This window comes from Leucoraja erinacea, chromosome 32 (genome assembly GCF_028641065.1).
Source record: "Leucoraja erinacea ecotype New England chromosome 32, Leri_hhj_1, whole genome shotgun sequence".
NCBI lineage: Eukaryota > Metazoa > Chordata > Chondrichthyes > Rajiformes > Rajidae > Leucoraja > Leucoraja erinaceus.
Genome location: NC_073408.1, coordinates 18,930,141 through 18,957,796, shown reverse-complemented (window position 1 = coordinate 18,957,796; position 27,656 = coordinate 18,930,141). Strand labels below are relative to the sequence as shown.

General features: G+C 43.0%; 1 protein-coding gene across 3 annotated transcripts in view; it reads left to right on the top strand.

Moving 5' to 3' along the window:
• The window catches only part of pknox2 (pbx/knotted 1 homeobox 2), a 409,128-nt gene that overhangs the window by 339,874 nt on the left and 41,598 nt on the right, over nucleotides 1-27,656 (top strand). For 2 of the 3 annotated variants that reach the window (XM_055660836.1, XM_055660837.1), the window contains exons 9-10: nucleotides 3,744-3,841; nucleotides 23,151-23,273. In XM_055660836.1, coding sequence (XP_055516811.1) covers nucleotides 3,744-3,841; nucleotides 23,151-23,273 — 221 coding nt within the window. The remainder of the gene's footprint in view (nucleotides 1-3,743; nucleotides 3,842-23,150; nucleotides 23,274-27,656) is intronic. The other variant, XM_055660838.1, reaches the window with a different exon arrangement.

Below are 27,656 nucleotides of genomic sequence, written 5' to 3'. Positions count from 1 at the left end.
TTGGGCACCATATGCACGCAGATGGCGCGTGAAGATTTTGTACATCCCAAAATCCTGGGGTGCCGCACGTGACCGCGCATCACTGCCTACGTCACCACGCACCATGGACGTGTAAAGCGCACCATGCGCGCGTCGTGTGTCATGACGTGTAAATGATGTCACGTAAATGACGTGCAAATGACGCCCGTGGGACAGGCCCTTAAGGGAGTAAAGTGACTGGGAAGGAAGAGGTTATGTCCAATTAACTTTAGATTATTTTTGATTTATTAAGTGGGCTAAAGTGTATTAGATATTTTGCAGTCCAGGTCCACCACCGATTCCCGTAGTTCCAGAGCCTTTCTGGATTATCCATTTGTCGGACCCACAGAGGTCACGGCCTCTGAGAAGAGATGAACAGTACCGGAAGAAAAGTAATCTGCGGAAGTTGGCTGTGGGAACGGATTGCCGTCTCCGGCCGGGCTGGACTTCCAGAGCCCCAGCTGCAAGAGACAAATTCGACTCAACGATCTGCCACAGAAGTCCCGATGAGGTCGAGATTGGTCGCCTTACCTGGCCTAGGCTCCACATTTTCAGGGGGACTTCTGGGGCAGATTTTAAGTGCACCCCCGTAATTTTGTCCGGATCAAAGGACGTGTAGGAACACCAGTTGCTGGAATATTGATGGTCAACTTGCGTTTCAAGGTTTTACATTTTGTATTAAAGTTTGTGTCTTAATGAACTGGCAAAGCTAATCCTGGGCAGGGCTTTCTACGTGTTCAGGCAGTGCCTTTGCTTAGAGTTACTCTCCTTGTGAAAGTTTGTACCAGGAATCCACTCCATGTAAAAGTGAGTATAGTGATAGAGATGTACCATGTGGAAACAGCTCATGTCCACATCAACCATCAACCACACATTTTTATGCTACCATCCCATGCACAGCTGGTAGAGCTGCAGTCACATAGCAGCTGAGAATCGGGTTCGATCCTTAAGAAATTTCCTCCTCGTCTCCGTTCAAATTTTTCTATTTAGCATCAGTGTCAATATTTTAAAATGTACCTAAATATTAAAACTTCTAAAATACTTGTGAGCTTGACAGCAGACAAAGTCTCACCTCGATCTATGCCTTCGGATAAAACCTTTCTCTACCTGAGATATAGTCAGTGCTCTGACTGCATCACAAACTCATCAAGAAGGCTGGCTCCGTCCTGGGAGTGGAGTTGGGTTCACTGGAGATGGTCTTGGAGGGGAGGATGTTCCTCAAACTGCGGAGCATCCTGGACAATACAGCTCACCCCCTCCATGACACACTGGTCAACCTGAGGAGTACCTTCAACAACAGACTGGTTCCACCAAGATGCAGGACAGAATGCCACAGGAGATCCTTCTTCCCTGTGGCTATCAAACTTTACAACTCCTCCTCTCCCTTCTGTCGTGGGGTAGACTGAGACTGAGACGGCCCCCCCTCCCCAATCTTTGCACAGCCCCCAAGCCTTTCCACTCGTCACTTTAATTTCATGTTTCATGTATTTTGTGTTTTTATGACCATTGGCAGATCAATTTCCCTCCTGGGATAATTAAAGTTCTATTGTATCCTATCTCCCCATTCAAGATTTCAATGCTAAATCAGCCCTTCGCAAACAGCCTGGGGTTGCCTAGGCTCCTGAGCGGTGGGTTGTATCCAGCAGAATCCAGCTCCGCATTTATCCAAGCCCTCTGGGTCACTCATTATATTTGGATTGTCCTCAAATGCTAGAGGCTTGAAGTTCCACAAAATAACATCATCTTGAGAGAAGCAAAATGAGCAGCATTTTTAGTTCACGGCAATAAGTTGCTGGTTCGTTAACATGTCGTCAGGGATTTTATTGGCCCTTGTGTCCCCTCTTTTGAAAGTTTTTTTTCTAAACCTATGAAAGTTTTCTCAAAACCTAATTTAGGGGTTAATTGTTGTCGGGATAGTGGTGGACATTGTCCAGGAAGTATTTATTCACCAGCTGTGGTTGACCTCGGGGCAAACCATCGATCTTGCAATGCGGAGCTGGAATTTCATGTCGGCACTTGTTTCACCCAAAGGTGATTTTCACATAATTCATAACTTGCCAAATTTATCGACTTGTCACTTTGCGAAGTGCACTTTAAAACCTTGGGTTTGCCAATTCTATAACACAATCACAAAATAACTTGCAACTTATTTTAAAGAAAACTAATTTTCAATCATCATGCTTAATTTTTCTTCCCCTGGATCAGTTTATCTTACTCTTTACCCTATTGTTAGATACATCCTAGTCCAATCCGAGCTAAAAGCACTATGGCACTGCTTAAATGAATGGATCATGATTTGCTTTAATTCTAGTATGGGTTATTGGTTATAAATTATGAATAATCTCGTCCGCAGCCCTCATTTTTCATTACATTTTAATTTTCTTTATATCTCTAACAACTGATCATACTTGAAATGTGGAGAAATTAGCAAAGTTTTAGATTACTTATCTATTGTCAGTTGCCATAATAGTTTGGAGTGTAGAAATGTGTATGCATTAGCAGTGTATCGATGTGTATCAGGTTCAATGGCTTTTAGAAGCAGATGTCTTGAAATTTTAATCTAGTTGTGTTAAATCTAGCCTATAGTTTGACAGTTAGCAAGATGTGAACCATTGCCCTGTGACATTGTAGACTCTAGGAACTGCAGATGCTGGTTAATACACAAAAGGGCACAGTGCTAGAGCAGTGTTTCCCAAAGTGGGGTACGTGTACCCCCGTATGGTACGCGAAAGGTCTTCAGGGGGTACGTGGCAATTTTCAGCTATTTACTACTGAAACATAGATTCGTTATTAGAAAAAAATACTGTGGTTACGAATTATTTAATCATGCATATTTGCAAATAAATTATATATTTCCTATGAATTCTCCTACTCAAGTTGTGATAGCTGCTACATTTGGGTAGTTTGCTGATTTTTTTCGTTCAGCCTCACTTGCCCGAGTGGTTTGCACTTCATGTGCGTCAGTGACTAAAGGGCCTGTCCCACTTTCACGACCTTATTCACAACCTTTTTTACTCGTGGACATTCTTCATCAGGCTAGAAAAACGCCCCGACCTACTTGATGCCATGAGTACCTACGACTAGCATCACGGCCTGCTACGACCTACCTAAGTTCTCGTGACGACCATGCTGCGAGTATGAGCCAAGGGCAAACTCGGCAGCGGTCGTGAATTAGGTACAGGTTTGTAGTCTAATTGGCTTGTTAAAATTGTAAATTGTCCCTAGTGTGTGTAGGGTAGTGTTAGTGTGCGGGGATCGCTGGTCGGTGCGGACTCGGTGGGCCGAAGGGCCTGTTTCCACTCTGTATCTCTAAACTATAAACTAAACCAAACTAATCTGAACTGCCAACTGAAGAGCCACATTGCCTCAAAGCAGTAGAATGGTTTAAGAGATTTTTTGTGCAGCAGATGACTACAACTAGCAGGGTTCAATGAGTTAACAATTCGACCTAGGCCTCAATTACTGATCGCAAAAGCTGAAAACTAAATGTGTCATAAAATTCTCATTTGCGTATAATATTTTGTCTGCTTTACGTATCATTGGATAGATCTTCCTATATTATTTTGTATTTGTTTCCGTTATCGTTTTATTTGCCCTCACTATCGTTTTGCCCCATTTGACTCTGGATGAATAAAACTGTATAACATGAATACAGATTAGTTTGTGACAGAGGTTTCTAAAAAACGGGGAGAAAATCGTTATGTTTGTGGTGTATTTCTGTGCAGGTGGAACAATTTACCAGCCGGTAACTATGGTAACCTCTCAGGGTCAAGTGGTGACCCAGGCCATTCCGCAGGGTACTATACAGATCCAGAACACACAGGTGAGGGATTGTCATTTTCTTTCAATTCCATGTATTTTCGGCTTTGAGATGAAAGCATTAAAACCATCGCGTCTGATGTCTGAAGTATTTTGTGATTGAATTATCTCACCATGTGGTGCTAAGGGCTTCCTTACATCAGGTTGAAAATTGGGTAGGGAGAAATCATGGGTTCAGTTGACTGTCTGACTTGGGGCCTTACCTCTCACCAAAGGAGAAGAGGTACAGATCATGAGAGAGTATTGTGAACACCAGACTCGGGACAAGGTGATAGTTACATCCCCAGTGAAAATATTATTAATGCAATATTCTGACGTAATTCCATTGAGATAATACTACATGTGTGAAAAATGGTTGAAGATGACTGGTGTCAGAACCTGTTGGGGCCCTGTGAAGATATTTATGAACTATATACAATACATGAGATCTGTCAGAAGAAGGGTCCTGACCCAAAATGTCACCTTTCCAAGTCCTCCAGAGATGCTGCCTGACCTGCTGTGTTACTCCATCACTCTGTGCTCTAAAACATGAGATCTAATTATCATTTTGCTGTTCGGGAAATCGTGATGTCCACATTGGCTACCACCCTTTCTTCCAGCCTCAGGAATTCAGATGATGAAATCTGCATCTGCAATAGCCACTTAAGGGTCCCAATCCAAAACGTCATCTGTCTATTTCTTCATTATGCCGTCTGACCAGTCTCCACTATTCTCATGGTTTTATTGTGCATGTCAAATTCGTTATAGAATTGCTCCAAAGCAAAACGAAATAGAATCTTCCCACATATCTCCCCCATCTGTGATAAATGTCAACATTTAGAGGCTAAACCTAACTTACACATTCGCAAATTGTATAAAAATCAAAAGCTTCTGGACGGACATTTTTAGAATAATATCTAAAGTTGTCAACACTCATTGGATCCCGACTTAAAACTAACAATACTAGGAATATCAGAACAAAGCCTAACATTTACAACAACCCAAAGAAACTTTATCGACTATAGTATAATAACTGGGAAAAAATTAATATTAAAATTTTGGAAAGGTCCTATTACCCCCACAATTAAAATGTGGATTATGGAAATGTCAGAGACCTTACATTTGGAAAGAATCAGACTTGTCTTAATGGACAAACAGGAACTTTTTATCAGAATATGGTCTCCATTCATTGACTACTTGAAGGGGCAGACTGGCTCGGGACGTGAACCTGACTGAAACTCGAATCAAGGATTAGATGAAAAGTTATACTTTATAATTTACGAACATCTCCAAAGTTGTATTTTTAGTAAGTTATTCCATTCTTCTTTATTATACTTTTTACTTTTTTTTATTTCTCTTTCTTATTTTCTATCTATATAAAAAAAAATACTAGAAGCAGAGTTAATATCAATTGATAATATGAGTAATGTAGGAATGATATATTAATGATATATATGGGGCAATAACTATAAAAGTTCGCTACATTCATTAACTATTCTGCAAAAAAAGAGCAATACGTATTATTCACAATGTCAGGTATCTGGGTCACACTAATCCATTATTCTTACAGTCAAAATTTATTAAAATTAGAATATTTGGTTGCATTTAAAACAGCACAGATAATGTTTAGGGCCAAAAATAAAAACTTACCTGGAAATATACAAAAATTATTCAATGAGAGAGTGGGGGGTTATAATTTAAGAAGAATATTTAATTTTAAGGTACAAAGAGTCCGCACGACCAGAAAAACTTTTTGTATTTCGGTCTGTGGAGTAGGATTGTGGAACAGTTTGAATGTGGAGTTAAAGCAATGTCCAAATATGAACCAGTTCAAAATGACATACAAAAAACTTTTTTTCACAAGATACAGGGATGAAGGGGATGGTTGACAAACAGGGGTTAATGTTTATTTATTATTTTATTTATTATTAATTTATGTTTTTGATTACTTCATACATATTACTTGTACGTGTATATCAGTTGTATGTATATATATGTCTGTATGCATCTCTAAAAATTGTCTGGGGTATTATTATTATTAATTAATTAATTAATTAATTAATATGGAAGAAGGGTTTAGGGAGAAGGGGTGAGATTAAATAAGTTATTCTTCTTCCCACTCCTTTTCGAGCTTGTAAAGAAAAAGTGTTGGACATTTAAATTTTGCTTTATGCTTTTCATTGCTTTGCAAATATTGCCTGGAGTGTCCAATTGTTTGACTATTTCGATTTTGTTGTTGTTATTTATTCCTATTTATGTCTTTACTTGATCGGAACAAATAAACAAATAAATAAATAAATAAATATACATGAAATGTTTTTAATATGATATGTACCTGCCTCTAGTAAAAAGATTATTAAAAGAAAATTAAAAAATTGTCATAGTTATACTGCCCATGCCAACCAAGATGCCCCATCTACACTAGTCTCACCTGCTTGTGTTTGGCCATGTTCCTCTAAACCTTTCCTATCCATGTATGTGTCCAAATGTCTTTTGAATGATATGTGCCATAATCACAAGCCCCTTGATCTCCCCATGCTCCCCCGCCCCCCCCCCCCCCCCCCCCCCCCCCCTCCTCTGCCATGTTCCTTGCCTTCACGGCTGTCTTCACTAATGCTTCCATGAGAAGATCCCTTTAAACACTTCTTCACCTCCAGTTAATCGACAAGTACAGGGCAGTCACACACTAAATCCAGCATCATCGGTCCTCTTTAAGAGGAAAAAATGCCATTGTGCTGCTTATTTCACTTTTTTGGATCTTTTTAGGATGTTCGAATGAGCAATAGCTCTCTATACAGCAAACACTGACACCAAAAGAGGGTGCAATCCAACTTATAGACACCTAGGTGCATAATCAAGTTATTTGGTTGGATATTCCATTTGGGATAATATTGCAATTTATTGCAATGTGTGAACAGTGACAGAAAACTGACACGGAATGTAATTATTGCAGTACCATCCTGTACACCATTAACTGGATGGATCACACCAATTAAATGAACGTTAATCACACCAAGGTTATCCTGCATTTATTTTCGGGCCATGAGTTCAGAGGAAGAATGTGCGAGCTAGCTGTCAAATCTGAAGTAAAGTGACAAATTCTCATTGACTTTCACCAAATGATCCTGCATAGACACCTCATTATTTTTTTTGAATAAGTCGAATTCTGACAGAAATCTTTGTAAGTGCAACAATTCATTAGCACTTGCTGTGAGGCGATCACTTCAAGCTTCTGAGGCTCTGGAGTAATTTAAGATACCAAAAAAAATTACTTTATATAATGATGTAGTGCCTTAAAGTTGGCTTAATGATCATGGTGTCAGCAGAAATGTTCTGCAAGATCAACTCTTACTGCATTGTTTGTGGAAGGAATTGGGGCCAATAGGGTGAAGAGATAAATCATGAGCCGGACATTCGTTGAAGGTGGGCCCAATCCATTGTCTCCCACCTTTCAGGGACGGAAATCTTGGGGGGGGCGAACACGCCCCCCCCCCTTGCTTTGAGAGATGGGGGACGATCCCCCCCCCCCCCCCCCCCCCCCCCCCATGTTTTGTAATCCGGACTTTATCAGACGCTTTCTAAGGGCTGAATCGGCTCATTTGCGGGGCCTTTCATTGCCCGGCGCGGCTTAAAATCAAACTGCTGCATCGAGGCTCCCGATGTTGCAGCCCCCGCCGACTGATGAAAGACCCCGTGAACGGGCCGATTCAAGCCCCACGATTCGGGGCGGACAAAGCTGCTGTTGCTGGAGTTCAGAGTCGGTCACCAACCAAGTCAGCTCCCGATGTTACCGTCCACAAGGCCCACGGCCGAAGCCTCGCTTGTGTGTGCGTGCGCATGCGCGCGTGCGGCCGGCAAGAAAATGTGTCCCCCGCATATTTTGATAGGGATTTCCGTGCCTGCCACCTTTATCCATACATAAAGCTGGAGCAGGTTATTCAACCCACGAACATGCTTCCCCACCGCGTCTCCAGAACTAGATCTTGATCGACCTGCACTTCAATTCCAGTTCAACCCCCCCCCCGCTCCAGATTGCTTGTCAACCAAGTTAGCTAACGTACCTCAGTCACTAAAGTTCCAATCCTTCCTCATCATCCATCTTTCTTGGCACAGGGAATTTCTGTTTTCCAAGCCACCCTTCCCACCCTCCCCCACTGAGGTGGAGATGAACAGGACATGACACTGGTGTGGAGTGACTTTGAAAAGCCCCTCATAATGTTTTAACTCAGCAGGTCAGGCCGAATCTCTGAAGAATTTGAATAGGCAATATTTTGAGTCCCTGAAGAAGGGCTCCGATCCGAAACGTCACCTATCCATGTTCTCCAGAGATGCTACCTGACCCGTTGAGTTACTCCAGCACTTTGCGTGTTTTTTCTTCTGTAAATCAGCATCTACAGTCCCTTTTGTCCTCTGGTTGTGCCTTGGAGTCAACTTTCCCTTTAATATCCTCTGTTCCAAAGAAAACAACCCCAGCCTATTCAGGCTTCCCCATAGTTCAAATGTTTAGTTCCTCTGCAACTATTCTAATCCAAGTGCTCCTTCCTTGTAATGTTTTTGTTGCTTGCTACTTATTAGGGACGAACATGATCTGGCTCCAACGACCAGGGCTGTCTTATTTGGCTCTGGTCCACCTTCATGGTTCACTATCTGCTTCACTAGATGATGGATTCTACCTTAACCTCTTTTTATCCAACGTGTTCCAGACCCCTATTACCCACTGAGTGAAGAATATTTACCTCAGCCCTTCTCCAATCCTTGTTGCCAGTTGCATTATACCTGCAGCCCCCATTGTTTCCAGCCCTTCTGCAGAAGGAGTGATTCTCTCCCAGCTGAAACGCTGGTTGTAGTTTTGCTTGAATACTTTTAAGCATTTACTTTTTAATACATTTTTATTAGAGGCATCTGCATATTATAGTCCAAACCAATACAGACTTTGTTTAACGGTTACATATTAAATATCCAGGATTTCAGGGACCCAGTTACCAAAGTAGCTGGGATCCTCCTTTATCGGTACATAGTAACATTGCCTCTAATTATTTATTTATTTTTTATAGATAGGAAAAATAAAGAAAGAAGAAAAGAAATGAGAAAAATAGGATAAACTATCAATAATAGGTCCGTAGGTCAGATAACATAACTATTCATCTAGTCCTGGGTTCAGGCTTCAGTCCGGCCTACGTGCCGGTCCAATCTACCCCTTCAAATAATCTATAAATGGAGACTATATTCTAGTAAATAATTCTGGTTTGTCAATTAAAACAAATAAGCGGAGGTTGGGCGATCGTTTCGCCGAACACCTCCGCTCAGTCCGCAATAACCTACCTGAACTCCCGGTGGCTCAGCACTTCAACTCCCCCTCCCATTTTCAATCTGACCTCTCTGTCCTGGGTCTCCTCCATTGCCAGAGTGAGCAACACCGGAAATTGGAGGAATAGCACCTCATATTCTGCCTGGGTTGCTTGCGTCCGGATGGCATGAACGTTGAATTCTCCCAGTTTTGCTAGCCCTTGCTGTCTCCTCCCCTTCCTTAACCCTCGAGCTGTCTCCTCCCATCCCCCCGCCCTCGGGCTCCTCCTCATCCCTCGAGCTGTCTCCTCCCATCCCCCCTCCAGCAATTTTGTGTACCTAATTTTTTCCACGCTTGACTCCTTCTTGTCACACTCCGTCATGTTTTGCCTTGCAGTCGAGGACATCCAGACTCCTTCCCCTTTGAAATCAGTTCTTTGCATCCACACGTCGACCAAGGTTGAAGTCTGAAGTGGTGTAGTCTTGGCAAAAACGCCTTTGGTGTAGTTGTGCTGGGATAACAGCACAGCTGGTGCAAGAGCACAAATCCCCTGGAATATGGATGAGATGTTGCTCTGTAATATTATCGTATCTATGTACAGTTTATTTGATCATGGGATGCAGTCACTGCCAATACCTGATTGTGTTAAAGAAGGAACTGCAGATGCCGGAAAATCGAAGGTGGACAAAAATGCTGGAGAAACTCAGCGGGTGCAGCAGCATATATGGAACGAAGGAAATAGGCAACGTTTTGTTCCGAAACGTTGCCTATTTCCTTCGCTCCATAGATGCTGCTGCGCCCGCTGAGTTTCTCCAGCATTTTTGTCTACCTGATTGTGTTACACACACGCTTGTCTTCAAAGTAAAGTGATATCCAAATCTTGCTAATGTCCTTCTTTCTAACCAACCCAGAGGCACTGAAGCCAATTGTAACATCGATCTGTGGAAAATTTACAAAGTTGGGCCATTTGGCCCATTTTGTTGGTATTTAGTTTAGTTTAGTTTAGTTTAAGGGCGGCATCGTGGCGCAACGTTAGAGTTGCTGCCTTACAGCGGTTGCAGCGCCGGAGATCCTGACCACGGGTGCAGTCTGTACAGAGTTTGTACGTTCTCCCCTTCCCTCCTTATGCCCAGACCATATCTTTGTATATCTCCTCTGCACGTTCTCTGCTGCTAGATACGGGAGATGATTTGATGCATGTGTAATCTTGTTTAGTTCAAAGTGCCTAAAGTTGCACCAACCAGCTCCAGTTCAAAAAGGTATGATTATCTACTTGGGAAGGAGGCAGTGGGAAAGAGATTAGAAAGATTAGAAAACATCTGAAGCTGAGTGATGATAAATTCCTTCTATTATACAGAGATGCCAATTTACTCTCAAATATTTTTCTTCCCAAACCGGCAGTCAAAGTGAGGGTCTGTATCCAGCTTCGATACCACACCTTCATTGTTTATTCCCTGAAATAATCCTCAGTTCTCAGTAAGATACGAGTTGAGACAATAAGCAATGATATAAGCCAGTTCTCTGGATACTTTCAAGAGAGAGCTAGATAGGGGCTCTTGGAGATAGCGGAATCATGGGATATGGGGAGAAAGCAGGAACTGGGTACTGATTGGGGATGATCAGCCATGATCACATTGAATGGCGGTGCTGGCTTGAAGGCCTACTCCTGCACCTATTGTCTATTGTTACTGACAACTGTGGCATTGTGAGATTCAGCCCAAATGTACGCTAAAACAGTGGTGACCAAAGACAGCCATTTGAATCACACAGAAGCTATTACAAACATATCCATGTTTGATGATTGAGCCTTCATGCATTCATAAGTGGTAGTTGCTTTGTGTTTTGGTCTACCTATCAAAACACATGATCCTTCAGATTAAAATGGGGCAGAGTAACAAAATCTTCTGCCACTTTCGTGTTCACATCGCGCCATTTGTTTCTGACTACATAGGTGACGACTGAATGCGGAAGTGGCAGGAAACTAACAGTCCCATTAAGTTAAATATATTGAATTTTCTTGATAATCTTCACACGTAGGTTGGGGTGTCTGTCAAAGGAGGAGCCATCTTTGCCCATTGTGGCAATTGAATTTAATTGAATTGAATGATACAGCATGGAAACAGGTCCCATAGGCCGACTAAGTCCTCATTGACTATCGATTACCTGTTCACACTAGTTCTATGTCACCCCATTTTCTCATCCACTTAGACAGACAATAGATGCAGGAGTAGGACATACGGCCCTTCAAGCCAGCACCGCCATTCAATGTGATCATGGCTAATCATCCCCAATCAGTACCCCGTTCCTGCCTTCTCCCCATATCCCATGATTTCACTACCTTCAAGAGCCCTAATGCGGTCTCTCTTGAAAGTTTCCAGAGAACCAGCCTCCACCGCCCTCTGAGGCAGAGAATTCCACAGACTCACAACTCTCTGTGTGAAAAGACTTCATGCACACTAGGATCAATTTGACACAGTTCAATCAACCTACAAACCTGCACATCTTTAGAATGTGGGAATAAAATAGTGCACCCAGAGAAAATCCACGCAGTCACAGGGAGAACGTGCAAACTCCATACAGGCAGCACCACCTGAGGTCAGGATCGAGCTCTGGTCTCTGGCAAAATTCTAGGCTGTCTGAGGGGGGAAAAAAAACAAAGGCATGGTGGTATTGTCACGGTGAGAAGAGGAAGGGTGTGAGAATTTCATTGTCCTATCAGGGACACATGACAATAAACTCTCTTGAACTCTTGATCCATGTTGCAGGGAGAACCTGCATAAGTCCCCACTCAGACAGCACCTGAGAGTAAGATCAAAACAGGGTCTCTGGAGTTGAGAGACAGCAGCGGCGTCACTGTGCAGCGCAATTGTTTCCATTCCCCTGCTCCTTCTAATAGCACTGGACGCTGTGTCTTTTCAGGTATTTCCCTCAGTAAGTTGCTGTTAGATCTGCCTCCTCCATGCCTTCAGGCAGCACATTCCACATTATCTCTCGCTGCAAAAGTATTTTAGCTCATTTCCCCTTGGGTTCACTATGTTTTTACTATTAAGCCTAAGATGCCAACATTGTTTAGTGGGAATGAGGAAGATCATATCTCAATCAATACCAGGCAGGCACACCAAAAAATGAGATGCCAATCTGGAGAACCTGCACCACAGGATGTGCTCGACTGCAGAGGATGTATGAACGAACAATCCCAAAGTTAGTTTGTTGGACCTTGCCTGCAAGTTGATTGCTGTGCTTGCCTGAAGGAAATCTCCATTGGCTGTGTGTGTGGAGGGTTCGAAATTCCTGAGGAAATGAAAGCCTCACACAAGTGGTTTCCAAGATTTTCCGTTTGCAGACTTTGCTCTGCAAACTCCCAGTCCGTACATGTGTCAAGGCTTTGGCAGCCTCACTGACATCTTCAAGAAGATCCTTGATCTCCAATCACCACTGCACAGCTGGGGAAATGGACGCAACTGGTTATGGAAAAGTTCAGGGTAGATTTCAGAGTTATTCATGTCTAGAGCAGTATCTCAGGGAAAATAGACTTCAGTGTCTCACTAGAATGCTGTGTGGCGTTTCAGTGGAACAGTGAGTTACCAAAAGCAAATTGTCCTTTGAATCTTTGCGATGTTTGAGAAGTGCCGAACATAATTTGTTCTATATTTCACTACTTCACCTTCTATATATCTTGTTTCCCTTTCCCCTGACTCTAGTCTGAAGAAGGGTCTCGACCCAAAACGTCACCCATTTCTTCCCTCCAGAGATGCTGCCTGTCAGCATTTTGTGTCTATCTTCAGTTTAAACCAACATCTGCAGTTCCTTCCTACACATCAAATGTTGCATCCACAAGAGGCCAGTGGTTGATAATATATCCTTCCGTTTTAATATGTTTCTTGTTTGTTACAACATTTGTATTATGTTCACATTTGAAGATGCCAAACCATTAACTTTTTTCTCTGATTTTATTCTATGCACCTCCCCACTAAGTGATGATTGAGTTCATTATTGCCTTTTCTTAAAATTAAGGCCTGGGGCTGATAGAAAATATTATGAAAATAAAATGACTCACACTTGTAACCCCAGCAGTTATCCTGATGTTACTTGAGCCTTTCACGTGAATGTTTGCCTATCATCTAATCCTTTAATCTTTAACATATTTGTTTTGTGTCTCTCTTTTATTCTTCAACTCTCTTTATACTCTTTCCCCTCATGTTTCTTAACCACTGTGGCCTCCACCACTGCTCTCTCTCTCTCTCCCCCTCTCTCTCTCTCTCTCTCTCTCTCTCTCTCTCTCTCTCTCTCTCTCTCTCTCTCTCTCTCACACTCCATCTCTCTCTCTCTCTCTCTCTCTCTGTCTCTCTCGCTCTCTCTCTCACGCGCTCTCGCTCTCTTTCGTTCTCTCTCTCTCTCGCTCTCTCTATCTCCCTCTCTCTCTCTCTCTCTCTCTTGCGATCTCTCACTCTCTCTCTCATTCTCTCTCTCTCTCTGTCTCTCGCTGTATCTCGCGCTCTGTCTCTGTCTCTGTATCTGTCTCTCTCTCTCTCTGGGAGGGTGGAAGTGCAGGGTAATGCAAGAGTACAGACGGGTAAACAAAGGTTTATGAGGCCACTGAAAGCAAACCAAACCCCACTGTCCACCCCCCTCAGTGAGATTAAGACCATTTGTCAAGACTCTGCTTCTCTGCAGTGGCACCAGAAGCAAATCAAACTCTATGTGGCTCATTTTAGAGGAATAGAATTGCAAAGCATTAAAGTGCATTATAATGTTCACAGTTTCAAAAAGCATGAGGAGAAAAGATTGAAAGGGTATGTAGACATTGTTACGTGAACAATGCCCAACATACTGTGAATTGCTGAAGCATTATGACACAGAAGGAAGCAATTTGCCCATGGAGTTTGTTGTACGTTTTTGTAAAATTATCTAGTCAGTCTAATTCCATTTTAGGCCTAGGTTTCAAGGTTTCAAGGCCAGTTTGTTGTCATGTACCAATTGAAGGTCCAGTGAAATTCAAATTACCTATGTTACTTTCCCTCAAGTGTCTATCCAATTCTTTTTTGGAAACCTGTGTTTTCCATCACTTTCAACTATCAGATGTTTGCCCTCTTTAAATAATAGATTTTTTTTCACATTGTCCCCTGTCTGTTTCCATGCACGGGCTTGTGTTTCTAGGTCCTTAGAACTATTCACTAATAGTTTATCTACATATTCCTATTTAAAAACGCCATTATAACTGTGCATTTGTGTAGTGTGTCTGCATTGAAGTCTGTCCAACCATTAAATATGTTCACGGCCAAGTCCCCTTCAGGCTGCCAAACTTTAGCTTCGCTTAGTTGAGAGATACAGTGTGGAAACAGGCCCTTCGGCCCACTGAGTCCTCCAATGATCCCTTCACATTAACACTACCCTACACACACTAAGGGCAATTTACATTTATACCAAGCCAATTAACCTACAAACTTGTACATCTTTGGAGTGTGGGAGGAAACCAAAGATCTTGGAGAAAACCCACGCAAGTCACGGGAAGAATGTACGAGCTCCGTACAGGCAGCGCCCGTAATCTTTCATATCTTTATAAACATACTCTTTTAATACCACCTGTGGTCTAGCCCCCATAGCCCGTGTCCCCTTGATTGATGCTCTCTCACTGGTAGAAACATCACAACATGTATCTTATCGTTCTGTCTTAGGATCTCATGTTTCAAACAGATCACCATCATTCTTCTAAACTCCAAAGAATACAGATCTAACTTTCAGTCATCCATTGCAGGAAATCCTCTCATCTCAGGGATTAACGCTGTGAATCTGTTCTGGACTGCCTACAATGCACTATCTTTTCCTAAGTAAGAGGAGGAAAATTGCATGGTTTTCCATGTGCTGCCTAGCTGACATGTAATCGATATATCAATGTCAAACATCAAGATTTGCCTTCAATAACCTTCCCTGGACCTCCCTTTTCATTTTGCTCCGATTTACAACATTTAAATGTTTCCCACAATCAAGGTTTAACAACCAGCTTGTACTTCTCTAACTTCAAGTAACCCTTGCTTTCCCACTCTCTCCGTCCCTCAACCAGCCTAGTTCTCCGACTAGTTTCACTGTCCTCCTGATTCATTTTACTGTTTGTATACCCCGTTGTCATCTTCCCCTCAGGTGACAATGAACCATTGTCCATTTCCTTGATCAACGTCTGCTTTGATCTGTAGTTTTCACACCTTACCCTTCCATATCTCCACTTTCCTCTCTCCCCTGAGTCTCAGTCCGAAGAAAGAGCTCAACCCGAAACTTCACCCATTCCTTCTCTCCAGAGATTCTGCCTGTCCCGCTGAGTTACTCCAGCATTTTGTGTCTAAAGGGCCTTTCCCATCAGCATGCGATTGCATGCGTCTAGCGCGACCAAACGTGGTCGCTTGAGGCGTACGGCACACGGGGCCAGTCCCACTTTGAACCGCGGAAGCGTATGGAGTTGTGCGGGGCTGGTCCCGACATCGCGCGGGGCTCCGAAAATCCTGCACTGTCCGAAATTCCGCGCGCCAACGGCATGTCGGCCCACAGGCGCATTGAGGGCGTACGCAGCGTCTTGACGTCATACGCAGCATCTTGGCGGCGTACGCCTAGCGCGTGGCATTGCGTGTTGACGTCACCGCCCGACGCCGTGCGACGTCCAAATTCAGTCTGCCCGCCTCCTGCCCAGCTGATTGAGTATGACGTAAATTACGAACTTTGCGCAAACTTTGCACGTACTTACCGCATACTTAGCGCGTACTTAACGTGAACTTAGCGCGAACTTCCGTTTGGTCGCGCTAGACGCATGCAATCGCATGCTGGTGGGACAGGCCCTTAACTTGTATCTGGCCCCTGAATTGGACAGAGGTGTCCCATTTGCCACATTCCATTACACTGCTACCTCCCCCTGTATTGAAGATTGCGGCTGGCCCTTCTGCAAACCCCACGTTCACTCTCAAAATAATTGCATTCCATATAGCCCAGGAAACGTCACTTTAAGCATTATCAGAATTTCTAGAATCTCCAGTTCCGCAGCTCCTCCCTGTTCATTATCTCTATTGTCTTCACAACGACTGAGGTTTCAAGAGCATCCTCTTCCTTGCTAACAACTCAGCCAAGGGTATGAAATACAATGTACGTTAGCCTTTTGTCTCAATATATAAATAGCCTTCAAGGTGTACTCTTCCTACACAGGTAATCATCTTTGTGTTCCCATTTATGTTTCCAATCTCATGTTATTTTTTTGTTTGCTTTAATTTCCTTGTCACGTTCCCTTTCGGCTTAATAAATCCAGCGTAGTTCTCACTTGTATTATTCAGTGGTGAATATTTACTTGAGTGGGTACAGTTATAATAGATCATTATTTGCCGTAATATACAGATAACCCATGCATATCTAATCTGACATTGTTGAATAAAGTGCACAGAAATAACAGTACGGCAAATGCATGCAAAATGTGCTGGTTTTCAATATTATACATTGACAGCAATCTGTTAATTAAGTCGCTTTTATTCTGAAGCCCGTTGAGCATCGAATATAGAACAGCACAGCACAAGGACAGGCCCTTCGGCCCACCATGTCTGTGTCAAATATGATGCCAAGATCATCACCTATCTACCTGCACATAACCTGCGTCTCTCCAATCCCTGTATCTCTAGATGCCTTTCCAAACGTGGTTCAAATACCACTATCTGCTTCATCCACCACCCCCGGCAGCACGTTCCAGGCACTAAAAACCCTCTACTTAAAAAAAAACTACATAGAACAGGTCATTCAACCCGTCAAGAGTGTTTTATTGTCATATGTCCCGGACGGGACAATGAAATTTGTACTTGCTGCAGCACACAGAATATGTGAATATGTAAACATAGTACATAATGGGCGAAGAGTAAACAAAAATTCAATAAATATCAAATATAGTGCAATAATAATATAGTCTTGCAGTTCAGAGCTCAGAGCTTATTTGTTGTTTAATAGCCTGGTGGCTGCAGGGAAGAAGCTGTTCCTGAACCTGGATGTTACAGTTTTCAGGCTCCTGTACCTTCTTCCTGATGGCAATGGTGAAATGAGTGGCACAGGGCCAGGATGGTGTGGGTCTTTGATGATTTTGGCTGCCTTTTTGAGGCAGCAACAACGTGTCCATTCTGCCAATTTGCCACTATACTAATCCCATTTACCAGCATTTTGTCCTTGGCCTGCTATGCTTTGGCAGGTTGAATGCTGACTAAATCTTTCCCAAATGTTACAGCAACTGCCTCCGCCACCCAATTCCAAGTTCTTACTGCAAACCATTGGAATGCTTCTTTATCGTATTGTGTGTGGGGCTGTGTGTTCATACGTGTGTGAGTGCGTGGAGGCACAGATGTATGTACATCACTGAATCATGCTACAATTATAACTATGATGGCACACTGGTAGATCCTCTTGGCTTTCTGGAAACCGACTGCATTTAACGTTTGCCCTGACATTTCTGCAGCACTTCACCACATTGATGGCATATTCCATAGTTTATTGCAGGTAGTGACTTGTTGAAGTCGTGCGCGTACAATTAAGTGAATGGCAGACCAGCTAATATATTTTATAGGTAATGGTCAGGGGAGAAATGTTGACCATAAAATAGGGCAAATGTTCTTCTCTTCAAACTATGTTGTAGGTTATTTTGGACTTATCTAGAAATGAAGGGCCTTAAGTGATATGTCGCCTGTCTGTATATGTATTGCACCAGCGATATTGCAATTATACAACTTCATAGACTGTGTGTGTGTCAGAGGTTGTTAAAATAAGATTACACCTAGGGGCCTGTCCCACTTACATGATATTTTTCGGCGACCATCATAGTTGCAGCAGGTTGCCGAAATTTTCAACGTGTTCAAAATCCAGCAGCGAACAGAAAAAGGCACAATTCTTTGGGCGACTACTCACGACCATACAGCTGTCACCCCACGACATGTCGCCTGTACGGTCGTGGTGACGCCTGTTTGGTTGCGAGTTGTCGCTCAAAGAGTCGTACCTTTTTCTGGTCGCCGCTGGATTTTCAACATGTTGAAAATTTTTGACGATCTGCTGCGACTATGGCGGGTGCCGGCAAGTCACCGAAAAAAATCACATAAGTGGGACAGACCCTGTAAATTACAAAGCTAATTTGACTATAATATTATCCCGAAAGTGATATTATTCCACATCTATTCATTGGTCGGAATAATATGGATTTTGAGAGGATAACGTGGCTGAATTTGATTTTTTTCAAGGTGGTGCTTTGAATAATGGTGATCTTCTGATCCACATTAGCTCAGTTGAAAACTATTTTTGCAGTTGAAAATAATTTTTCAACTAAGTATTCATTCAGATTAATTTTACAGCTGTTTTGGTTGTATTCACACTTCTCAAAAGAATTGGCCATTCTAAACTGGGGTAGCAAAAGGTGACAACAGTTCCAAGCGAATTAATAATTTGGAAAATGGAAGGAATTGAATGGAGGAAGTGGCAGTGGAATAATAATAATAAGAAAGCCTGATTCTGTGGCAAGCACACACTCTGTTCCGTATAATGGTCATGCACAATGTTTCCTGCTCTCAAGATATTTATCCAATTTAGGTCCCAATTGAGAAGGGGATTTAATTTGCACGGCATGGTGTCGCAGTGGTTGAGTTGCTGCCTTACAGCACAAGAGACCCGGGATTGATCCTGACTAAGCGTGCTGTCTGTATGGAGTTTGTACCTTCTCACCATGACTGCAAAGGTTTTCGCCGGATTCTCCGGTTTCCTCCCACACTCCAAGGACACACAGATTTGTAGGTTAATTGGCTTCGGTAAAAATTATAATTTGTCCCGAATGTTTAGGATAATGCGAGTGTACGGGGATCACTGGTCTCTAAACTAAACTGAACTAAACTAAACAATGTTTAATAAATGTTTCCTGAAGATGCCGATTATGTTGAGACATGTTCAACAATTGTGCTGTGTGTGAGGTGGGATGAGTGAGGCTGGAGATAGCACATTAAACATTTATGGGAGCTTTTAATCTACCAAATCCTCCAAAGAGTTTTGATCTATACCTGCAATCTCGGTCCAACAGCCACTCCCATTAATAGTCGGTGCATATGGATACCTGTTGATGAGCTACTTACCAATTTAAGGTTTCCATTGGCCAAATATGCATCCTCCTCAATATCCATTCATTATTCTACTCCTGTCTATTTACTGACAGCCAGCAGCCCTGAACCTGCTTGCTTTCTCCACGGATATGAATTCCAAAAGGTTAAAAAAGTAAATAAATGCCACAGTTAAATGTTTCAGAATTTCCAGTAACGATAGACACAAAATGCTGGAGTAACTCAGTGGGACAGGCAGCATCTTCTGTAGTGAAGGGATGGGTGAAGTTTTGGGTCGAGACCCTACTTCAGTAAGTTTGCCCTTCTGGGGTCTCTTGTTATGTCATTCCTTTCATCTTGTTTACTTTCTGCCTTGCAGTTATTAGGGTTAGGATTATAGCAGGAAAGATCACCAAGAAACTCCCTTTCCACTTGTCCTGCCACACTGTGTGGCGTTTAGTTTCATTTAGAGATAGAGCATGGAAATAGACCATTTGGGCCACCAACTCCACGCCGATCTCCAGTTCACACTAGTTCAATGCTATCCCACTTTTTCATCCACTCCCTACACACTAGGGGCAATTTACAGCGGGCAAATTAACCCACAAACCCACAAGTCTGGGATGTGGGAGGAAACTGAAGCACCCAGAGGAAACCCACGCTGTCGCAGGGAAAACATCTAAACTCCACACAGACAGCACCCAGAGATCAGGGTCGAACCTGTGTCTCTGGCGCTGTGAGGCAGCAGCTCTATCAGCTGCGTCACTGTGCTGCCACTTAAATGTAACATCACCACTGGCTCAAGATATTAAACTCAGATCAGGGATGGAAGGCAGATCCATGCACTCTATAGTTCCCTATTCAAAGTGTTCAAGTTCAAAGCTTCTCATTGTTTCTCAGTACACGTGACAATAAACTAAACTAAACACTTAAGTCTTCGATAGAGCTGTTCTCATTAATTTTTAATTAACATAGATGAATCTAGATTGACAAGAAGGTTTTTGTTATCAATTATGATGGCCTTCCAACAGGTTGGAAATTTAAATGCAGCATATTACATCACTGTGGTGTGCCTGTCCTGACAAAACTAAATAGCTTTCCAGGAATTTTCCTCTGGCTCCAGATAATGCAGAAACTAGGCCTGTGTCTCCTTATCGCCATGGTAACCGTCATGCCTCCACCGCTTCCAACAACCATTTTTTTCAGAACGTTAGACTACTGGTGTCTGAAAAGATTAAAATTCACTGTATGTACACAATTAAAATAATGTTTTTAATTTACTCATAGTGCCATCTATGAGCGATCTAATATGTGATCTTATTGTTGTGAGTGTGTGCGAGAAGCCTAGATATGTATGATTGTGTTTCATAGTTGCTAATGTTTAATGCATACAGATTATCGTTAGTTTATATAATTGTGAATTTCAGACCCACCTCCCAAGGAATATTCGCTAAAGCAAACTGAATCCTTTCCCATTTCCAATTCCCAACGTCAGTGTGAGGCACATTCAGGTCAGGGATAATACAGTTGTCTGTAGCATAATGTTCGCACTCTTTCTCATCATTCCGCCTTATTCATAATCTCAGTGGAACACCAGGCATTGTTCTGAGATAATCCCAACTCATTTCACAAAGGATCTGCGGGTAGGACTGCTAGCTCATTTTGGATGCACTCCTAGAAGTTTTGGCAGTCTTCCACCTTCCACCTCCAAGCACCTCACCCTCACCATCAGCCACCCCTGTATCTGTACACAGTGGAAGGCTCCATTATAATCATGTTTTGTCTTTCCGCCGACTGGTTAGCACGCAACAGAAACTTTTCACTGTACCTCGGGACACGTGACAATAAACTAAACTAACTAACCTGACAACTCCATCTTAGCAGCGCTTATACCAAATGGTAATGACGAAAACACAAGATGCTGCAAACACTGAAATGTCACCCCTATTCCTTAACGCCAGAGATTTAAAAAAAAAAATTCAAAATAGACTTTATTCAAGTTTAAAAAAAAAATGCAACACAGGAGATAGACACAAAATGCTGGAGTAACTCAGCGGGCCAGGCAGCATCTCTGGAGAGAAAGAATGGATGATGTTTCGGGTCAAGACCCTTCTTCAGAAAGGAGAAATGGTTAACTTCTCTGGTCAAATACCCTTTCATGAGGACTAATTGTCCCCGCGAAGATAGTGATGAGTTGAGGATTTAAACCACTGCGGCCCTGCTGGTGAAGGTGTTCCAGTGTTACTGGGGAGGGAGTTCCAGCAGTAGGTAAATGTTTCCAAATCAAGATGGGGTATGAAACCCGCAGGCAACACAACTTGACGGTCTCGGTACAGTTCATGGGTTTAATAGAGGCTTTGGAGCGACCCCACATGAGGAATGGCAGTGTATGTTGTAGATGCAGCACCACTGGTGGCCCAGTGGCTACAATGTGTAGAGTCATCAATGATTGTTTAGAATGGTGTATGGGCTATCATTGAGCAGGTAGTGTGAGCAATGAGCCAAGGACAATGAATTATACAACCCTCACCAGTGTCAAACTATTCCTTGCCATGCTGTTCCAATTCCAGCCTCTCTCCCTTTTCTCAGCTTTCTTCCCCTCCCCCACAATTCGTCTGAAGAAAGGTCTTGACCCGAAACGTCACCCATCCATGTTTTCCAAAGATGCTTCCTGACCCGCTGAGTTACTCCAGCACTTTGTTTCTTCCAGCCTGAGGAAAGATGTTGAGCTTCCTTAGAGTTGTAGGAGTTACACTCACACAAGTAATCTAGACACTAAATTTGTCAATGAAATTGGTAAATTTGGGTAAAAAGGACACAGAGTGCTGGAGTAACTCAGCAGGCCAGACAGCATCTCTGGAGAAAATAGATAGGTGCTGTTGCAGGTTGGGACCATTCTCCTGACCTGAAACGTCGCCAATCTATGTTCCCCAGAGATGCCGCCTGACTTGTTGAGTTACTCCAGCACTTTGTGTGTTTTTTTTAAATTGTAAATCGATATCTGCAGTTCCTTGTTTTGAATATGGGAACTTTGGGTAGAAGGGTTAAAGTTTACAACTAGATGTCGGCACAGTGGTAGAGTTGCTTCCTTACAGCGCCATATACCCGGGTTCAATCCTGACTAAAGGTGCTGTCTGTACGGAGTTTGTATGTTCTCCCTGTGATCGTGTGGGTTTTCTCCGGGTGCTCCGGTTTCATAGAAACATAGAATATAGGTGCAGGAGTAGACCAATTGGCGCTTCGAGCCTGCACCACCATTCGATATGATCATGGCTGATCATCCAACTCAGTATCCCATCCCTGCCTACTCTCCATACCACCTGATCCCTTTAGCCACAAGGGCCACATCTAAATCCTTCTTAAATATAGCCAATGAACTGGCCTCAACTATTTTCTGTGGCAGAGAATTCCACAGATTCAACACTCTCTGTGTAAAAAATGAATTTCTCATCTCGGTCCTAAAAGACTTCCCTCTTATCCTTAAACTGTGACCCCTAGTTCTGGACTTCCCCAACATCGGGAATAATCTTCCTGCATCTAACCTGCCCAACCCCTTAAGAATTTTGTAAGTTTCTATAAGATCCCCCCTCAATCTTCTAAATTCTAGCGTGTACAAGCCAAGTCTATCCAGTCTTTCTTCATATGAAAGTCCTGCCATCCCAGGAATCAGTCTGGGATTGCAGAGTTTCCTCCCACACTCTAAAAATGTATGGATTTTTGTAGGTTAATTGGCTTTGGTAAAAGTGTAAGTTGTCCCTAGTGATCAGGATAGTGCCCAACATGCTGGTCGGCATGGACTCGATGGGCCGAAGGGCCTGTTTCCGTGTGGTATCTCTGAACTCCTGTTGATGCAAAGCAGAAAGTGGATCAAATGCTGTGCTGAATGACATCAATTCAGAAGCAAGTGGCATTTGTGACAGAAATATTTCCTCATTAGAACCTTTGTGTTCTCTCCGTAAAACCAGGTGAATCTGGAGCTGACCTCTCTCCTACAGGATGGGGAAGACAAGAAGTCAAAGAGTAAACGCGGTGTGCTGCCCAAACACGCCACAAACATCATGCGCTCCTGGCTCTTCCAGCATCTTGTGGTGAGTCAGCAAAGTAGCTGCTGAGCAAGGCAGCCAAAGTCGGATATTACTCATGAAAACTGATCAATGTCAGTGTGATTCTGAAGAAGAGTCCTGACACGATGCTGCCTGCCCCGCTGAGTTCCCCCAGCATTTTGTGTTTTGCTCACGATTCCAGCACCAGCACTTTCTTTTGTCTTAAATGGATTCTATTATATTTGTAATCTCTCTAGTTAGAATCATAAAGTCAATAGAGTGAATACAACAGAGAAACAGACTCTCTGGACCACAATGTCCATGCCAACCTTTTTGCCCATTTACACTAGTCCGGTTTGTCCACATTAGATCCATATTCTTCCACACCTTGCCTACTGGAATGCCCATGTCAATGCCACTTAAGCATTGCAATTGTATCCGAGTCCAGTATTAGCAAGTTCCAAATACTGACCACTTTCATACGTTCATAATTCACAGGAGCAGAAGTAGGCCATTCAGCCCATCGAGTCTACTCGATCATGGCTGATCGATCTTTCCCTCTCAACCCCATTCTCCTGCCTTCTCCCCATAACCCTTGACACCCGTACCAATCAAGAAATGTGTCAATCTCCGCCTTAAAAATACCCAATGACTTGGCCTCCACAGCTGTCCGTGGAAATTAATTCCACTGGCTCACCGCCCAATCAGTGTGGGGGGAAAAACGTTACCTTCAAATTATTTTCAAAACTCCATCTTCACACCTTAAACCTATGTTTTCTTGTTTATCCACTACCGTGGGAAATACATTCTGACTATCTTATCTATGTCTCTAATGATCCTATACACCTATCATGCCTCCCCTCAACCACCATCACTCCAAGTCTTTCCAATCCCCTCCCATAAGTAAAGTCCCCCAATTCAGGCAATGTCCTGGTGAATCCTCCAAGGGCCAAACACAGACAGGTGGCACTAGTGTAGATGGGGCATATTGGTCGGCATGGACAAGTTGGGCTGAAGGGCCTGTTCCTAGCTGTATGACTCTATAACGGCCACAGGGGAAACAACGTTAACTAGATGTTAATTTGATTTAATTGAATTTAAATTATTTGATTATTTCCAGTCCTTTTTAAATATATTACTGTTTTAAATGTTTTAATTTTATTTTTTTAAATACTTTATTCTTCCAATCCTGGTATTCACAAACATTCCGTTTGAAATGCTTTGACAATTATCATAGTCAAGGGCATGGAGGGTGTAAAATGTCACTGGTACTGTTCTGGAACTCCTGAACAGCTGGGAGTCAGCTTCCCTGTAGCAGACTATGTGCTTCAGCCCACTGCAAGTATAAAAAGGGGCTCCAAGGCAGATGTCTACTAAGAGATGGTTTGCAGCTCATTCTGCAACAGATTGCCCCTCCCTTTATTACTAGGCAATGAATTATTCAGGAAGTTCTGTAACCCTTTATATATATTGATCATATGATACAGCCCTTCGGACTGCCAAGCCCACGCCGACCATCAATTATCCGTTCACACTAGTTCCATGTTATCCCACTTGCCACACACGGAGAGCATTTATTGAGGCTAATTAATTTACAGACCTGCACGTCTTTGGGATGTGGGTGGAAACCTGAGCAGCCGGAGGAAACCCACATGGTCATACGGAGAACGTGCAAACTCCACACTGTCAGCACCCGAGATCAGGATCTGGCATTGTGGGGCAGCAACTCAACAGCAACTCAACAGCCCTTAATAAATATGTACAATGATTGAAATTTTGCTCACTGATGTCTATCTGCTAACCTGTGAACAGGCAACATATAATTTAGACTTGTTAATTTTAGGGATGCACTGTGGAATCAGGCCCTTCAGCCCGCTGAGACCACTAGCATTTGCCACTGTACACTAGCACTATCTTTTTTTTTAACCATTAGCACTATCCTACGCACTAGGGACAATTTATAATTTTACCCAAGCCAATTAATCTACAAACCTGCACGTCTTTGGAGTGTGGGAGGAAACCGGAGCACCCAGAGAAAACCCTGAGGGAGAATGTACAAACGCGGTCAGAGGGAGAATGTACAAACTCCGTACAGACAGTCAGGATTGAACCCGGGTCTCTGGCGCTATAAGGCAGCAACTCTACCACTGTGCCACAGTGTCTCCCAATATACACTTTTATATAATGCTGGCACAAATACAATAACCATGGCTTATTCACCTCACGCCGCGGGGTTTCCAACCCACGGGTGCGATGCTACTGAGTAACAGTGTGGGATATCCATGACTCACTTTGGATTTTTAAGAACAACTAAATAATGAGCAAAATGTTAGAGAAGGTAATTTCTACACAGAAGATGGTAGGAGTGTAAAATATTTTGCAAACCTAGTGAGCTTATTGATTACTGAAAATATAAGGAATTAACCAGACGGTAGTGCTGACGTTGGTGAGCACTAAGTGGCCCATCTGCTGAATTATGATGGGAGGTGGCTGTTGTCAATGATGAATGATTCTATTGATGGAGTTGTCACAGTTTACAGTTCCAAGTGTACCCATTTGACTCATACATGAGCTAATTATTTACTAATGTAGCTCAAAACATCCCACATTCTATCCATCGACCTAAAACTCCGTTGCCTTAGTTTAGTTTAGGAGATACAATGTGGAAACAGGCCCTTTGGCCCACGCTGACCAACGATCACCCGCACACTAGTTCTATGTTCTCACAGTTGGGCATCCGAAGCACTAAGGGCAATTTACAGAGGTCAATTAACCTACAAACCCGCACATTTTCGGGATGTGGGAGGAAACTGGAACGTCCGGGGAAAACCCACACAGTCAAAGAGAGAGCATACAAACTCCGCACAGACAGCACCCGTAGTCAGGTCTCTACCTCTGTGCTACTGTGCCACCCCACGGCTTCTTGGAAGATGTAAGCAGTTGGATTTTCATACGACTTGGGAAAAACAGCAAGCAGCTTTATGCAAATTGTTTGCCATTTCACCTAATCGAACGACTATTTGGCCATCGGTACGTTTGTTTAGAGGATAGCTGATCTGTCTATCACTTGTAGTCTGCATGTTCTCCCTGTGACCACGTGGGTTTCCTCCCACATCCCATAGACCTGCGGATTTGTAGGTTACTAGGCCTCTGTAAGTTGCCCCTAGTGTGTAGGGAGTGGATTTGAAAGGTGGGATTACATAGAACTTGTGTGAGTTGGTGATCGATGGTCGGCGTGCAATCTGTGGACTGAAGGGCACGGTATCTTTCAATTTCTCAATTGGTCTGAGGCTTTCAAAATGATTATTGTCTTCATTATGTATTGTTTTGTTTGGAAGAGACAATGTTGTAGGTGCATCAGGACTAGCTATTTTTCTTCTCTGCTTCTAAAATGTTATATGCCACAAGTGAATATTTCTCCACATTATGAGCTCAAAAGCAGTACTTCCATTCCGAAATGGAGGAAAACACAGTTGCTACAAATTTTATCTCCAGTTAGTTCCATTAAGTAGCAGCAAAGGTGTTGTTATCTGCCGGCAAGATTCATTCCATCAGCTTCCATGGAACTGGACTGTGGAGCTAGATCACATTGCACAGTTACTGCAGTATAACGGTGCTACCAACCAAGGAAACAGTCTGTAAATTAGCCTCTGTGGAAGGTTGATTACCTTTCAGTGCAAAATTGAGAATCAGCCTTTCAACTCCTTTGGCCTTTTCAATCTCAAGGCTCCTCTGGGTTTTCTTCCAGGACATAAAACTACTTAGTTAGAAACTAATAAACCACAGAAAAAGCCCACTCAGCCTATTGTGCCCACGCGGGCTTTACTGTACATTAGCATTGTTGTGACTCTGAATGATTCACACAGAGACCAGAGCTGCAGAAGTAACAGGGAGTGAGATGTTTAGATGTCTATCTCCCGCAAGAATCCATCAGTAGAATCTGTCTGAACACAATGTACATGAGAATTTGACACAAACAACAGGGAGATTGGGCTCTAGGTTTGGAATCATAAGTCTACTGTCTTGAAGATGATCACACTTACTCAGACACCTCTAGACATCCCTGACGGAACTCCCAATTTCCAAATCAGTTATTGAAAGCTGTAGATTTGTGTTTGAAGCTATTTTCAGATAAGTTTTGGAATTAATGTCTGCTCTGGATTCTTGAGGCTGATGTGTCTTTTGCATAGTGCCTGTACTGGTGGTGTCTCTGGGCCTGATAGTTTGTGATGAGATGGAGACAACAGCAGAAGCTCCACAGACACTCATCGAGTCATATAGCATGGAAACAGGCCCTTCAGCCCAGTTTACCCACGGTTGACCAACATGCCCCATCTACACTAGTCCCACCTGTCTCAGCTTAATTCTTCAATTTGCTGATTCCAGGGCCACTAATTGCGCCTCTTTCCTTGAAGAGTTTTCTGTTCT